This window comes from Vigna radiata, chromosome 10 (genome assembly GCF_000741045.1).
Source record: "Vigna radiata var. radiata cultivar VC1973A chromosome 10, Vradiata_ver6, whole genome shotgun sequence".
Lineage (NCBI taxonomy): Eukaryota > Viridiplantae > Streptophyta > Magnoliopsida > Fabales > Fabaceae > Vigna > Vigna radiata.
In genome coordinates this window covers 13,603,089-13,619,417 of record NC_028360.1, presented here as the reverse complement: position 1 = coordinate 13,619,417, position 16,329 = coordinate 13,603,089, and the positions used below count along the sequence as shown (strand labels likewise).

Sequence of the window (16,329 nt, the reverse complement as noted above, 5' to 3'; positions counted from 1 at the left end):
GCATATTACACAACAGAAAGAAAAATTCTGGTTCAGCCGTGTGGCACTCTAACTTTCAATTAATAATAAAAAAGGTGTCAGGTGTGGCTCTCTTTATGCGATTCCAGTTTGACTTTTATTAGCATAAACACGTGAAATTGCTTCATATGGGATCCCAACAACAGAAATAAAGTAAAGTTTATCTTCAAATCGGAGTCGTTTAACGTGCTTCTAGTAAGTGCTAATAGTTGGACTTGTTTTTGAAAGAGCTAGCTGTATTAATCAGTTTTATAATATAAAGCTGGTTTCCCAAAAATTTCAAATTACTAAATCTGTGTTTGAAGGAAAGTCCTTTGCTAATTATTATCTCAGCTCCAATTACATAATGCTAGATATTGTAAAATATAAAACGCAATAATATTTCTATTTGTGTTTTAAGATCAATATTATATTTTTTTTTCTATAGAACGAGAAGATATCAATCAAGCTGACCTTATTCTCAAGAGTAACGTACGTTTTTATTCTCCGTATTTGCATATCAATCAAACTGAAAGCAACTTTTGACTTGCACACACTAAATCTCCTCCATTCATTTCCGTCTTAACGTGCAATTAATGAGAGGACTGACTTGCAATCAAACAAGAAGTTAGGGGCTAAAAGTTAAATAATAATAAACAGAGCAGGATGCTCTGAGTTTGTTAGCATAGAACATTGACACCTGTGACAGCTCTCGATCTGTGGAAGAAGAAACTTCTGAAATAGTGAAAGAAAATGTTTTGGTTTATGTCTAATGGGAGTTGCATTCATATGCTTGTTGCACAGCACTTTCTTTGTGGAGAAGTAATCGTATGGTTTATGAAGAGCTGCTTCAGAGTACACAGACAATGAATCGATGAAGCATATACATTATGCAAAATCAACCATCTAAATGTCTTTACTGAATAAGAATAATAAGAGCCTACTGCTAGTATAGTACTATTACCTACAACTGCAAGCAATGGAAGACAAAAGAGAGGTGAAGAAATCAGCCCTTTAGCAGAAGTTTGATTATAGCGGAGGCTACATCCACAAGCTTCTGCACAATGTCGTTTCTGTCCCCCAAGGGAGCTTGAGTTGTGGCAGAGAATTTCTTGTCGCAGGTACTCACTTCTTTGAGAGCATCAGAAATGCAGTAACTGGCAAAGCCAAAACGGCCTTGGCTTATAGCATCAGCAGCTTGTGGGAGAATGTATTTGATAAGAGGGATATATGACTCGGCACAGAAGGCCAAGGCTTGCTCCAACTCACGGTCTCGGGTCTGCTTGATGAGGCCCTCGATGTAACTCAGTGTATCAGTTGCATTTGCCAGAATGTTGTTCACCATGAAGAGGGCCACCGCTTTGAGATCAGGTTTTGGACTGAGTGGGTTTGAGTGGAGGATGGAGCTGCAGAGGTCGTAAAAGGGTGTTTTTCTGCATATTTGGTCTACCAAGTCACCATCCCCATGGAAAGATGGTTGGGATAGTGTGAAGGGAACAGAAATAGAAGCTACAAGAATAATTTGAATTGCAAAAGAAGACACACAACTTGGGATCCTCTTCATTTTCTCTTGTGCTGATGGATAGGAACGATAATGAGAATGGTGTACGCTCTTTCTTGGCTCCTATATTTAGGGTCACAATGATCATTGGGAGTATATACCTCACATGGGAACAGAGAGAAATGGATGTCTAATAGGGTAAAACAAAAGAGAAAAAAATAATATGAAATGGATGTAAGAATTTTAGTGTAAAACAACAGGCTTCTACAAGCAAACTTTATTGTGGTTGACAGAGTTTTCTTCTACATAAAGATGTGATCACAAGTTTTGTATTCAAGATCTTGTATATAAAGAAACCACATTGGAAGAAGATTTGTACATGTAAAAAAGATTTTATAAGTTAAACAACACAAAAATAAGGTTGTTGGACCCTCAATGCTATTGAAATGTTTAAAGTGACTTAGGCAATGGTTCACGGGTGTCTTATTCTCTTGGCTTTTATGGTGAATGCCACGTCTTCTTTTGTGTCCCCTGCTTTACCACAAGAAGCCAAAGTTGAGAACTTTCTAGAGGATGCTTTCATTGAACCATTCTCTTGGAACTAAAGAAAGAAGAGAGACACGACCACTGTTTTGCTACCAGATTTCATTCATTAAAACAAAGCAGCCCCATGTTTCTCTGTTTTTCTAAGATCGAAGCCGAATCATGAAGTAGGCACCAAAGACATGTGCTAGTTAACAAGAATAACCGACATTTTCGTCTGCTACAGACTTTCATTTCTTGTTAGTTCTAACACATTTAAGCTATTCTCGTGTTGTTTGCATGGAATTATTGTTTCAATAAAAGAGAGAAACTTTAATACATAACATTAAACTCTACCATGGAGGGTGCACTGATTATGTATTCTCAACTTCAATAATAACCAAAGTAAACAAAAAGTTGGATTAATACTATTTCATTTTAGGAAAAATTTCTTTTAACAACACTTTTTTAACAACTTTTTGACAACGTATACGTGTCAGCTTGTGATTGATCCGTTTTAAATATTTTTTAAACATAAATTCAAATAGATCAATTAAATGATGACACGTGTTCCGTTGTAAAAAAAGTTATCAAAAAGTATTGTCAAAATATCATTATCCTTCATTTTATTCATTATAAATAAAAAATTAATAAAAGTATATTTGCAATTAAATAAAAAGTGATTTGTAAAGATATCGTAAAAAAAACACTAATTAAATTTATTTACAATTAAATTCATCATGTATCTATTTTGTGCTTAATTTAATACTAGAATGGTGTGATAGTGTTTACTCTTTTAGAAGTCAAATTTAGTTTATATATTACATTAAGTTCTATGAAAAATTATTTTAATTTGTAAACAAAATCATCTAGATGTTTATGAAGATTTATTTGTCTTTCGCAAATGAAAATTTTGCTATTCATAATTAGAGAGCATTAGCATGAGTAAATGTAAAAAAATCTTTAAAGATAAAAAAAAATTAGAGGATTGAACCCGACGTGAATCGAACACGCAACCTTCTGATCTGGAGTCAGACGCGCTACCATTGCGCCACGGATCCACATACGATATTTACTGAGTATGTTTATAGTCAATATTAAATAATTTCTTTATGGTCCTCTGGACGGTGGGTGCTGGAAGTGAAATTCCAAATTCATTTTAAAATTATGATATGATAATATGTTAGTCGCTCATATTAAAAAAGTTGCACATTAAATCATAAAAAAAAATTGGACCGTCCAATTTTATCACACTATCATCATAAGAAACACACAACTCAATAATTTCCAATAGCTTTGATATCTATACACTTTATTTTCTTACAATAATTCTTCTCCGTATCCTTTTAATATAATGGCACAACAAGATATAATAATTAATTTCTGCTTTCTGATAATCATAAACTTTTATTGCGACCAAAAAATAAAAAATAAGTGACGGGTATTTTTTTTTTGTCCAAAACGATTTAAAATCAAGTTATTTATTAAAATAAAAAATATTTTAAATGATACAAATAAAGAGTCGATTTTAGTAAATAAATCAAGTTGCATTGGGCATTGCAATAACTTCAAAATCATTTGGTTCATCACAGGATGTTCAACTTTTATAAATGTATACGGATTTGAGAAAGTTAAACACATGAAATTTAATAAAATTAAAAGAATTTTTTATTTATATATTAAATTTTCTTTATATAAAAAAAAATCAGAAGGACTAAAATTTCCTAAAGCATAAAGAAACTCCGTTCGTGGTTCACCGTGAAGACAATCGATAAGTAATCATCTTACAATGATTATTTCTACCTGTGTAATTTGGGGATCCAGTTTGAAAAAAGATGTAATTATTATTTCAGGTATGTAAAAAAATTAAGGGTTAAAAATTTTTTTGTCCCTATATTTTGGGATGATTTTGGTTTTAGTCCATTTTCAAACTATGTTACAATTTAGTCTTTCAACTCTAGAAAACTCTGGTTTTAGTCTTTTTTATCAATTGTTTTTAACTTTATTTGTTGTTTCAAACACGTTTCATTATAGCATTTGAATTGTTTAGACTGTTTAACACATTTTTGCTTCAATGTTAACTAAGAAACGTACTTGAAACAATAAATAAAATTAAAAAGAATTGATAAAAAAGACTAAAACCTCTAAAGTATAGGAACTAAAAACATATTTAACCCAAAAATTAAAATTGAATATAAAAAAATAATGTATAAGAGGAAATGTTATTAAAAAAGGAAAATAATTATAAAATATAAAACGGGAATTGAACCCGACGTGAATCGAACACGCAACCTTCTGATCTGGAGTCAGACGCGCTACCATTGCGCCACGGATCCACTGGTGACTGTCTTTTATATATACAGTTTGAAATACATATCGTATCTAAAGAATAATTGTAAATTGATTTTTGAGAAATTTGACTGGGAAATATAATTCTTTGATGATTCATGAACATATCGCAAAAGACAAGCACTACATGGTTGAAGTAATGGAATTTGGAGTTTATAAGAAGTTACTGAGTGAAATGAGTTAAAGAAAACAACAAATAAATTTGTTATATTTAGATAATATTCAATGATGAGTTAACAATTCATAACAAAATATATTTAATTAGTGACGCAATATAAATATAAAATATGCATTAAACCACATTGATGACCGTCTACGCAAAGATGTTCTTCTGAGCTTTCATACCAAAACGAGTTGATAAATTGATTTTTATATTACAGAAAATAGAATGATTAATTTATGTATGATAGGGATTAAAAATGTTTATTTTATTTAATTAAAAAATAATTTTCACTTTAATATTTCACAATATAGAAAATAAAATGATCAATACATATATTATATTGTCAAAAATATTTGTGAAAAATTAAAACAAACAAAGGAACTGGTAAAATCTCTATCGCAATTAATTCTCATAATTATAATGGGTAAACATTCAACTAATGAGTTGATAATGAATTCTAATTAATGAATAAAGATAGTTACGTGTCAAAAAATACTTTTTATCTTATCCTTTAATATCTGTTCTAACATTTTTAGTTAGATTTATATTAGAATGTAAAAACAACTTAAATATAATAAACGAAACATTATATTCAAACAGTAGCGGAAACTATTAAAATAGTTTAAAGGAAATATAACATAATGAGAAAATAAATCAATAAAATAAGGTGAAATGTGACCACAGAGTAGAGAATTTCATATTACTGACATGCCAAATATAAATAGCTCACTTATCAAACTCTGTATTAAGAATTAATGGCATAAAAACATGTAAATATGATGTTTTAATTCTTTTACAGCTATATTATTGATCTGTCTTAAAATTCTTAGTATCTTGAAATACTATGACTAAACAAGCAAGTGATAAATTTCCAAGTTCAAACTAATCATTGATTTATCTAATTCTATATTTTGAAAGGAAAAAGAAGGTTTATTCACTTTACATGTCCAATCCCTTGTAACTCTTTTGAGTTTTCAAAAATTTCTGTTATCTACTGCAAGACTAAAAGACTGCTCATCCTTTTGCTGATCCTAAGTAAACCTATGCTCCTACAGAAGTTAGAAGACCAAAAGAAGTGGAGAAAGTGGAACAAGAATATACACGTCTATAGTACATCAAGATAGCAGATAAATCAAAATAAAATAGATCTAGCCACTATAATCCTCACTGGAACTGGTGATACATTGCAAACAAGGCAATGGAAGACCGGATTCCTTTTCTTATCATCAATTTGGCAGCTGAGAAGCTAACAGGATGGACATCTCCATCCTCCCAGGAGAACCTTCGTAGCCATTCTTTATAATTTTCATAAACTCCCCCTTTACCGAATCGATGTCCAGGAAATTATTTTTGTTAGATTTCAAACCCCAATAGAAAATTACATTTGGCTCCGTTTTCTCACTATCAACATATTCTGTAGGGTTAGGGTCACAAAATCCTTGAGTAGCCTCCAGCTGCAGCAAACAAAGCTATATGAGGAAATGACAACAAAATTCATTCCTGATTGATCCATGATTATGACTGAGGTTCCCAAAAGTAACATTAAAATTAAAAGCAGCAGAGGATATTTTTACTACATAAATATTTATGCCAAGCCCATAAAAGTGACCTTAATATAATTATGGTTTAAATGGAAAGCATCATGTGACATAACAGGAAAATATTTAGAAATAAATAGTGAAGCATCTCTAGTGTGATTATAATGAATGGTATGGATCATAGTCACTTCTAAAGTAAAAGTGAATGTAATTATATCAAAATCCAAATTTACCATTTGAGCTACTTACATGCAGAAGAAGACCTCGAAAGCGTGACTTTACCCAGCCAACCCATTCTACGAGTGCATAATGGTTAGGAGAAGAGAGACAAATTTTGAGAAACCGGGAGTATCTTTCTGTGTAAGGAAAAGGCTCGAATACATTATCCCAGAGGAAATCTGGCTTCAAAATATCCTTCAATCCAGCCATATACAGAAAATGAGAGACTCATTTAAATAGGAGCATCAACCTCAATTATGGTTATCGACGAAGAAGAAAGTCGTTTGATACACAGTGCATTGTGATTAAGTCGCTCGGGATAAAATATAAATAACAACACAGGTAAGAAACATGCATGCCAAAAAGAGATCTATGTTAAGCAACACAACATACACTTGCCGCATTATGTCCACGAATAGAGTTAGTCCTGATCTAGTACAAAGTGCTTTTAGTTATTATTTATCGTTTTCAGCTTAAAAAGGGCGAGCCCTTACTCTTGCATATCCAAGTACAATAGAATATCAAAGTTGCATAGTTTGTTTGGGGAAAAATATCATGAATTGATATTTTTAGCTTTGAATTTCTTTTACTAATATACTTTATATTACACAGAAGAATATAAGTTGTCATAAGTATATTTCTTCACCCTTAGAGGTCATACAACAAGTGAAGGCAGTGTAAACTACAAGTTGATATTCTAGAGTGTTATGTTGATTTTAACTAAATTTATTATTATTTAAATGTTTCAGTAAGTATTTTATTCTTTCTAATATATAACCCACATATGAGATAAAGTGAACGACTATATATCTACTGCCAGTCATACAACAAGTGAAAATATTATTCCGGTAAAATTTATACCAAAAAGACACCTAGCTTAAACTACAGAACATTCCCTTGTCATGTTATGTCCGTAAAGAAACTTAGTCCTGGTCCAATACAAAGTTCTTTTAGTTATATTTTGTATCGAAGAATTCTTAAGAACTAGCAGCCATATAAACCGTGTGGGTTCTACCACACAGAACATTATGATTAAGTCACCCTAGAAAATGTGTTTAATAATACAAGTAAGTCACTCTGGAAAATGTGTATAATAACACAGGTAAGTAAAATGTATATCAAAAGGAGACCTAGGTGGTTTAAGCAACGCAACATACCTTTGTCATTTCGTGTCCCCGAAGAAACTCACTCCTGATCCGAAAGAAAGTGCTTTTAGTAATACTTGTATGACAATGCTCATAACGGCTAGATGGCAGAAATATAGGCATGTAGGACCGTGTCTCTATCCCGTCTATAACTGTTAACATTCCTTCCTGCAACATCACTGGAGTAGGCCAGGGCCAAAACGCAAATGTTTGAAAAAAGTGCATAATTAGAGCGTTTAAGGTGGCATCAGGGTGTCTCAGAAAAACATATGCTGCAAGAACTGTCATATGAACTCCTCCCAAATAACCAAGCAACTGTACAGAAAAATATTACTTCATGTTAAGCATAAAATTAAAGTTCAGGCACAGAGTTATGAAAGCAACCATTACTTGAAAGTACAAATGCACTTACAGTTCCATAAACTCCTCGCCTTTTTGCCCACAGTTTAAGACATCGTAGAATGCATTGAAATTTCTGTAATACATGAGAGGTGCATTAAAGAGACGATAATGCACAAGAACAATAAAGCAAAACTACCCCCACTTGCATGGAACCAAATATAAAGGGAACTTAGTGCCTATCCTCAACTCAAAGAACGTCAACAAAAATCAATATATTTCACATCCTTTGGATCATCAAGATAATTGTCCAATTGCTTATGATCTAGCCATTCTCTTTTACTAAGAAAAGAAATTATTGGTGTGCACCTTACCTCTATATTAGGAACTAGATGAAGAATGTATTTATTTGCTCGCACCCCAGACAAACTTTTCCAGCTGGTATCATCAATATTCCTCATGAAAAACGGATTTAATATATCAACATTCTGCAAAATAAACGCCATTGTTTGTTTACCATAAAAATGGTTTAATGCATAACGCAAAGAGGCAATGACATTAGTTTGACGGAATATTGAGCATAATGATTGGAAAAGGTCTCCACACATGCAAAACTCCTAACATTTGTCAATGAATTTTCACATTTTGAGAACTACATCATGTTTCCTCACACTGACCTCGGGAACATATAGTACGTTAAGCCGAGCATATGGAAGATCAATGGAAACCCCTTCAAATTTAAATCGCATTAAAGGGACTTTTGCACTCTTGACACAGTGAATATATGATACTTCAGGTCTTCTTTTAAGCATGTCGTGCAACACAATAAAAAAGTCTTCCTGTATAGATCACAGTAAAAATTAAGGCAAATGTTACTGAGCCTAAGGGAATGATAAACAAGAGAAACACAATTAACTTACGGCAATTGACGCAAAGAAAGGAGCAACACACAAAGCATCAATGTCAGAACCTGAACTGTGAACCTAAACATTGTTGAAAGTAAAAAAAGGAGAAAGCAAGCTTTAGATATGTGAAAAAGTTTAATAATCACATCCAAGCAAATTAAGAGAAATCCTCATACGACTTTTTTTTTTATTTCTCATCTTATTATAGACCAAGAAAATCAAACAGTACAGGATTAACAAATGGAAGAACTTACTCCGAGGCCATAAGATCCATAAGTCAATACCGTGGCAGATGTTACAGCAATTTGGTGGTCTGGTAGTTGATGCAGGCATGCTACCTTCTTGATCCACGATGAGACTACCTGCAAAGTGAATAGCATGATAGGTAAGGTAATCAGATAATAAAATATAAATGTAGGATCTGTGATTAATAGGAATACCATCAAGATAACGGTAAGTGCCTAACCAAATATGATGATGCAAATTGAGAAAACTAAATCTAAAGAAACAGATAATAAATACAGGGATTTGCTAACATAAAATACGAATTTTATCCCTGGATTCACAAAAAATTAAAAAGTTATACTTGTTGGGAAAATGCGAACTTGTCTGTTGAAGTGTTGCCATTAGTAAATGAGTTCAATAATTCGCACAGTTTTAAAATCTTACCACTATTATGAACAAAGTAACATAATACATCTACTTATTTATTGGGTTTTTAATATAAATTACACAGAAAATAGTTCATTACCTAAAACAATTTATTACTATTAAAACAACAACCAACAACAAGTTTCTTAAAATTTTCTGTCCATGCTTACTAGTAAAAAAATTTAAGGTGACATTATTACGTTGCTGAAACTGCTAGCTCCTCGCTTCAAACGTGAAAAACTAAGTTCAGAATGCATCGCCAAACACACACTTCTTTCTAGGATAAACAAAACCTAGTTGAAGTAACTAGTAAGGACAATGTTGTCGTACACAATAAACACTTTCCAGTCGTACGTGAGAAAAAAAATCAAGAAAATGCAAATAAAGCTTGAGGTAAAAGAAAATAAAGAAGCAACCTTCAAGGAAAACATAGAACGCATCCAAAATTCAACCCATGCATTAAAAAAGAAAACAAAGAATTAAAAGGTCGCAGCAAAAACCACGCATTAAGAACAAGCAGGGGAATGCTGCACAAGAAAACCTGTTTAAGCTTCCGAATAACACTTTTTCGTTTATCTTCCTCTTCTACAGACGGAACAAGTCCTTCATCGACCATGAACTGCGTATAATCAAATAAACCCCAGAACAAAAAGTCATAAACTTTAAATAAAACCCAAACACCCCAAAAAAAAAAAAAAACCCAAAACCAAAAAAGGTTTACCTGAAGCAGAGAGATGGACCTTTGATTATCCATCGTGAAGAAAAGTGAGGGGTTGAAAGGTACCGGAAGCAGCACCGTGGAGGGTGTTGGCAGCGGCGGCGGCGGCAACAGAAACTGGTGAATGATCGGAAATGGTGGATGGTGGTTCAAAACGACATCACTCCTGGTAGGGCGAGAAGTTGGGGATTGAAATTCCATGCAAGATGACAAAAACCTCTTTCCGAAATTGCTAAACCCAAAAATAAAACAACGAATTAAAATTAAAGTTAAAATAAAAAGAAACAGCGATTCGGTCGTTATACGAATTTCTAAAAACAAAAAGAGAAACACAAAGAAAACGGTTTTCCGTTGCGACCATTCTGAATAAGAACATTGCAACCTATGTTTAGCAATAGCTCTACCTTCTTCTATCTGTCTTCTTGCTTTTCTTTTGCTGTGCACTCCCAGTCTTCAAACTGCTAACGTTCACGCTTTTAATGGCAGCATTTTGCATTTTTTTTCAAACAAAAATAAGAGGGAAGTAAATATGGTTAATCAAGATCTATCTTTCTGTTATTTAAATAAAGAAAATTTTGATATATAAAAAAAAAATTGTTTACGTGGCAATACCTTTGGAAGCCAACTGTCACTTCACTACTAAGCATGACTAGTCAGAATGATACCATTGTCTACACTTCAAAACATTTTTTTTTCTTACTATTTAGTTATTGTATAATCAAAATATTGATATTAGTTCTAATAAGCTTTCATGTACTTAACTATATTTAACAAAGCATTAAATATACTACATTCATTATATTTATTTCATATGTATTAATGTCGCATCTAATCGTATTGACTTAGTATTTTATAAATATGTGTATTACTTTTTTATTTAATTATTATTATTATACATAAATATAATAAATTTAATTAAACTTTTAGTTTTAATAAATTTAGATATTTTCAATTAAATTTTTATTAAAATATAAAATAATATTATAGTTACATTATTTTGATATTAATGCTGTTTTATAATTATATCAAAACCTGGTAATTTTAACACAAAGAGATAAAAAAATAAGATGACAAGCTCATATTTACATACGATTATGTTAAACATTATTGTAAATTTTGACATTTTGTCTTACTCATAATTATTTGTTATCACATTAAAATTTATTAAAAAATTATAAAACAAATATTCAAATAATTTTTGTTTCAAATAATTCATATAATTTTTATGTAGTCATGATCAGATTTAGTGAATCTCATTTTATTAAACCTTATTGTTAATATAAAAAAAAAACATTAATATTAACATTCAATGTGTTTATTTGTATTTTATTGTTAACAAAATATTAAAATAATTAAAAAAAAAGTGTACCTTAATTATTTTTTTATCAACGACCACAGTTTTAAATTTTAAAACTTATTAATTATTAGTCCATCAACTAAAACCTTATATTTAATATTTTTAGTTAATTTTATTACAATATTAAAGTATTTGCTACATGAAACAGTTCGTATTCTTTGACTACAACATGGTTGACTTAATAATGATGTGAACTAATCCGTTGAGCATTTTCCTTTTATCGGCTTATCTGTTGAGCTTGATGATAATGAGAGTGCCCTTAATTTCACTATCTTGTTCTTAATTTTAAAGTAAGGTAATTTTCTTTATAATGTGTTTTAAATTTTTATTTCATCATTATTTTTGTTTTCTAAGATTATACTTGTGTTTTTTATCTATCATCTTATTATTTTTAACATCAATTAAATATTTCTTTTTATAAAAAATAAAACTTATAATAAAACAATATGATATTATTAACTATTTAATATAAAAAAAAAGGCATAGTAAAAGTTTACGTAGACATTAAGATTGAGACATTATCATATAAAAAAGTAAATAATAAATAAAAATATATTAAAAATGAGCAGAAATAACTAAACAAGCCTTAAAAAATATTTGATTTAATACAATAAAGATTTGTCTTTCCTAAAATTTAATACATCACTTACACAAATTTAAAAGAATATATAGAGAGATGTTTTCATAACTGTTATTGTATTTCATATCATACAAAATGTCAATTTAGCAATGGTGATATCAATAAAACTATTAGGTGAGCAAATTTAGACTTAAAAAAATTATTATATTTATATGCATTGAAATTATATATATATATATATATATATATATATATATATATATATATATATATATATATATATATATATATATATATAAAGATGTTTTGTAAGACTAAATTTAAAAAATAACACATTTTACCAGAATTAAAATAAAAATAACATAAATACATAGCTAACAAAATGTAACATATTTACAAATATTAAAATAAAAAACAGTAGATGCAACATTAAAAATTATATAGTTAACAAATTGACTGAGAAATAACTTAAAATAAAAGTGATACAGATCAATATTTGAGTTGAAAATGTGCTTTTAACTGCATTATTTATTTCTCACTCAAACTTCTTCCCAATTTATTATATTATTTATCACCTTAGACTCCTTACATCCTTCAATTAATTATGACAGCATATAAGTTGAAAACTCAAGACCATCACCTCAATCTAGTTTTTCTTCTATCTAAAATCTACTTTTTTCCTTAAATTCTTCAATATCATTATTTATAAAATTTTAGCGATTGAATATTAGTTTTAAGATGATGCTTAATTTGTTTTCTTTTTGTAAATATAGTACTTCTTCTGTTTATGTAAATGTATTTTTTTAATCCGGGAAATTTTGCTTTTTATTTTATTTATTTTCTACAAATATAATGGTTTGTTTCCAACTTTTTTAAATATTTCACTTATTATTTCAATTCCTATAAGTATGTTAGCTATTTTTATTTTAATCTACGTAAGTATGTATTTTTTATATTAATGTTCAATGATTTCAGTTATTAATATGAAATGATATCATTACCATTGTATTTAACAAACTAAACGTACAAAATAGTAAATTAAAAGTAAATGTTTTAGCTAGTATGCATGGGGTCGAGGATTGCGTATCCTACAGGGATGCAGAGATAAAAAAATATTTTTTATTTTCCTTTTATCTTACTTCCTCTCCTAATTAATTGGAAAAATATATTTTAACACCACTTTTTTATACCATTTTAACACTGCACACGTGTCAAAATCTGGTTGGACGATTTCAAATTAAAAAAAAAAAAAACTTTAGTTTTTCTCTTCCAAATATGTCCTTACCTCAACTTTTTTAATTTGAAATTGTCCAATCACATTTTGACACGTGTGCAGTGTCAAAATAATGTCAAAAAATAGTGTTAAAATATCATTTTTCTAATTAATTTGTACTGTAATGATCTTTTCATTCATAAAGTGATAATGTGAGTGAATATTGACTAATAACTCGGATTTATATATTGTTTATCTTTATTAGTCATTGCACTTTTTACCATCAAAATACTTGTCAATTTTCTTTTTATTGATAATCAATTCTCTTATCATATTAATGCTCTATATCGAAACTATTTCAATCATAATTCGTATATCATTTTTCTTTCTTATTCTATTAGAGTTTTTGAATCATTTTCTTTTCGATTTCTAAAGTTGTGTATGTATCATATGGATTGTCATTCCTTTATTAATATCTCTTCGAATGCTACTACTTTTTTTGTTGTCTTGTAGTTCTACAGAAAAATAACGGTGGCCCTTGTAATTTTTGTAAATACATGCACTTTAAAGTTTTTCATAAAGAGAAATTATTGAGTGGATAAGTTAGTTTGATGTTTTACTTATTTAATTTATTTTTTCATAATAAATATAATTGGTTTATTATAGAGTGTAATTTTTATCAATAATTTATTATAATTTTTTATGTTTTGTATTATTTTATTTTAATTTTTTAGGTAAAGACAAATTATTAATAGATTTTGAATAAGATAATTGAAATGAGTGGTTCCTAACATTAACTATTTTTTTTTTGTATTTAAAAAAGTTTTCCATATATCACATAGAAACTATATTAATATTTGGAGAATAATGAAGAGGTAGATCGAGGGTTTGCAACCTCAAAACCAAATTTCATGCTAATTTTATTACTTCGTTATTTATTTGAAGTAGAAGTCAACAATTTTGTAATAGTAAATTGTCTATCGAATTCTTTTAAAATACAATAAAATAAAAAGGTCCCCACTTTTTGAGATAAAAAATGTTATTTAATTTCTTTTTAATTATAATCCTTTCATTTTTTGAACTCAAACCATCATCATCGTCATCATAATAATAATAATAATAATAATAATAATAATAATAATATTAATAATAATAATAATAATAAAATAATAATAAAGTAATCCGACGAATCTCATTCCACCGTAGCAAACATTTATACCATCTCCTAATAAGGTTAGCCAGCATAAAACTTGAAGAATAATATATAACAAAATTAATAATTTAAAAATATAACTGAAATAGTACAACTATATTCATTTAAAAAAAAATCTATCAAATTATTTTAATTTTATAATAAACAAATTTTAAAAATATTGACTAATACTACACAGAATTAAATACATATAATGTGATATTCACGATTAAAAAATGAGCATTCAAATTTAAATAATTCTATATTGTATTCACATATATTAATTTTACCTTAATTTTTTAATTTTATACTTGCAATAAATATTACATTATAACCCTTATTTATTGAAAGAACTAATCACAATGAATGTGCTTAATTTGGATTAAGTTTTTTCACACAAGATTTTTGCCGACAGACAGAGTTCGGTTTGATGCCTACTTCAGGACCAAAAAATTGGATGTGACAAGTCCGTTAAACTTAACGTTGAAAAAAAAACGCAAGGAATCTAGAATGTTTGAGAATTTTTAATTATGAGGTGGAACTTAGTTTGCAGATAAACACTACAAACTAACTAAACACATCAATTATAATACAAATAGGTAGAACCATTAAAGTTACGTAATATATATATATATATATATATATATATATATATATATATATATTTTAAATATAAGAACATTCAAAGAAATTAAAAGAAATGAAACTCAATAAATAACTGGTTTTATCCGTTTGGCGTTCATCAAGCAGAACCAAACCAACCGAAAAAGTTATCACAGCGCAACACATATAAAAAGGATAAAATTCCGCTACAATCAACTTTAGAAATATATTAACTACAATTCATTTTTGAAATATAAAATATATATAGAGAAAAACAAAATAAATAAATGAGAATTAGATTAGAGAGTACAACCACAACAGATGAAGAAGTAGCAGAGTAAGGCGAGCAAAGCTATGGACTCAAGGCCCGTAATCAAGGCCCATACCACGTCATCAACCAACGACAAGTTCCACTGAATCACACCTTCTACGTTCCAATACGATAAGTCCAACGCCGGCCACCGGAAAATCGACCACGGCACCGAAAGGCTTAACTCCGGCCACCTGAACGTCGACCACGGCACCGAAAGGTTTAAATCCGGCCACCGGAAACTTGACGTGTACCACCACCACATCCTCCTCTCTTCTACCTTCTTCTTATTCTCCCTCTTATCCTTTTCCCTTACAAGTTCACTTTCGATCGTGATGTTGAAGCATTTATTAGTCTTCTCTTATAAGAGTGTGGGGGCATATATAGGAACTACACAAACATGATTTAACACGTGTTAACCCCAAAATTCTACTCCCCAGATTTTTTTTTTTTTCTAATTACGTGATAATCGTGAGTATATTTTTCCATATGCTATTCATAATATTGTCTACATAAAAAAGCTCTGTTGCCAAAATATTCATTACATTTAAAATATAAAGTAGGTTATTTTAATTTAAACCTTTTACTTTTCCTTCCATTTTCAGTACTACTGAAATGAAAAGTATTAGCAACATATTTTTTTTTATGTACAGATATAGCTATATGTCAAAATTCATAATAACTATTTCTCTCTCCCATTTTTAGTTTTATTTATAATTTAATACCTATCAAATTTTAAAGACAAAATATGAATGGAATTTTGCATCAATCCGAAATAAACATAGTCACCTGCCACTTTTACACTCTCCACTTAAACATGTTATCATTCTTTTTTCTATATACAATTCCATGAAAAAATATCACGAATTTCACATTTTTTTAATCTCTTTTTTTTTTTTTTATCCTTCCACGCATCCATGCCTGGACTCCCTTTATTTATAAGTCAACCGTGTCAATATTGAGTTAATAAATTTTCTTTTTTAAATTACATTTTTATATTTATAGAAATTCAAATTTGGCGCCTTAT

General features: G+C 29.4%; 3 protein-coding genes and 2 non-coding genes across 6 annotated transcripts; all 5 read right to left on the bottom strand.

Moving 5' to 3' along the window:
- Window positions 1–11: 11 nt before the first annotated feature.
- On the bottom strand, window positions 12–2,156 carry LOC106775570. Its single transcript, XM_014662716.2, has one exon. The coding sequence runs from the start codon at window positions 1,559–1,561 to the stop codon at window positions 1,004–1,006; it is 558 nt and encodes a 185-aa protein (XP_014518202.1). The 5' UTR covers window positions 1,562–2,156; the 3' UTR covers window positions 12–1,003.
- Window positions 2,157–3,009: 853 nt separating this feature from the next.
- Window positions 3,010–3,081, bottom strand: TRNAW-CCA. The gene has a single exon. It is a non-coding gene; the product is annotated as a tRNA-Trp (tRNA).
- Window positions 3,082–4,284: 1,203 nt separating this feature from the next.
- Window positions 4,285–4,356, bottom strand: TRNAW-CCA. The gene has a single exon. It is a non-coding gene; the product is annotated as a tRNA-Trp (tRNA).
- A 1,052-nt stretch (window positions 4,357–5,408) lies between these two features.
- Window positions 5,409–10,566, bottom strand: LOC106775383 (nuclear poly(A) polymerase 3). 2 transcript variants are annotated; one of them, XM_014662501.2, is made up of 11 exons: window positions 10,452–10,566; window positions 10,051–10,279; window positions 9,871–9,948; window positions 8,933–9,040; window positions 8,694–8,756; window positions 8,451–8,612; window positions 8,148–8,261; window positions 7,847–7,909; window positions 7,447–7,749; window positions 6,320–6,484; window positions 5,409–5,986 (listed from the first exon to the last, which is right to left on the bottom strand). In XM_014662501.2, exons 1-11 carry the CDS (start codon window positions 10,541–10,543, stop codon window positions 5,759–5,761), a joined length of 1,605 nt encoding a protein of 534 aa, XP_014517987.2. In that variant the 5' UTR covers window positions 10,544–10,566; the 3' UTR covers window positions 5,409–5,758. The 2 variants fall into 2 exon arrangements, with proteins under 2 accessions (XP_014517987.2, XP_022642853.1); XM_022787132.1 differs by having other exon boundaries at window positions 5,849–5,986; window positions 6,320–6,426.
- A 4,633-nt stretch (window positions 10,567–15,199) lies between these two features.
- LOC106775581 lies at window positions 15,200–15,689 on the bottom strand. Its single transcript, XM_014662727.2, has one exon. It carries the CDS (start codon window positions 15,565–15,567, stop codon window positions 15,292–15,294), a length of 276 nt encoding a protein of 91 aa, XP_014518213.1. The 5' UTR covers window positions 15,568–15,689; the 3' UTR covers window positions 15,200–15,291.
- Between the last annotated feature and the right edge of the window lie 640 nt (window positions 15,690–16,329).

Excerpts from the sequence above, each read along its gene's own strand:
- LOC106775570 (XM_014662716.2), bottom strand. The coding sequence starts at position 1,561 with ATGAAGAGGATCCCAAGTTGTGTGTCTTCTTTTGCAATTCAAATTATT.
- LOC106775383 (XM_014662501.2), bottom strand. The coding sequence starts at position 10,543 with ATGCAAAATGCTGCCATTAAAAGCGTGAACGTTAGCAGTTTGAAGACT. Across the intron at positions 9,041-9,870 it reads TTATTCGGAAGCTTAAACAG|GTAGTCTCATCGTGGATCAA; the intron begins GTTTTCTTGTGC and ends TTCACTTTGCAG. Across the intron at positions 8,757-8,932 it reads ATGGATCTTATGGCCTCGGA|GTTCACAGTTCAGGTTCTGA; the intron begins GTAAGTTCTTCC and ends AACAATGTTTAG.
- LOC106775581 (XM_014662727.2), bottom strand. The coding sequence starts at position 15,567 with ATGTGGTGGTGGTACACGTCAAGTTTCCGGTGGCCGGATTTAAACCTT.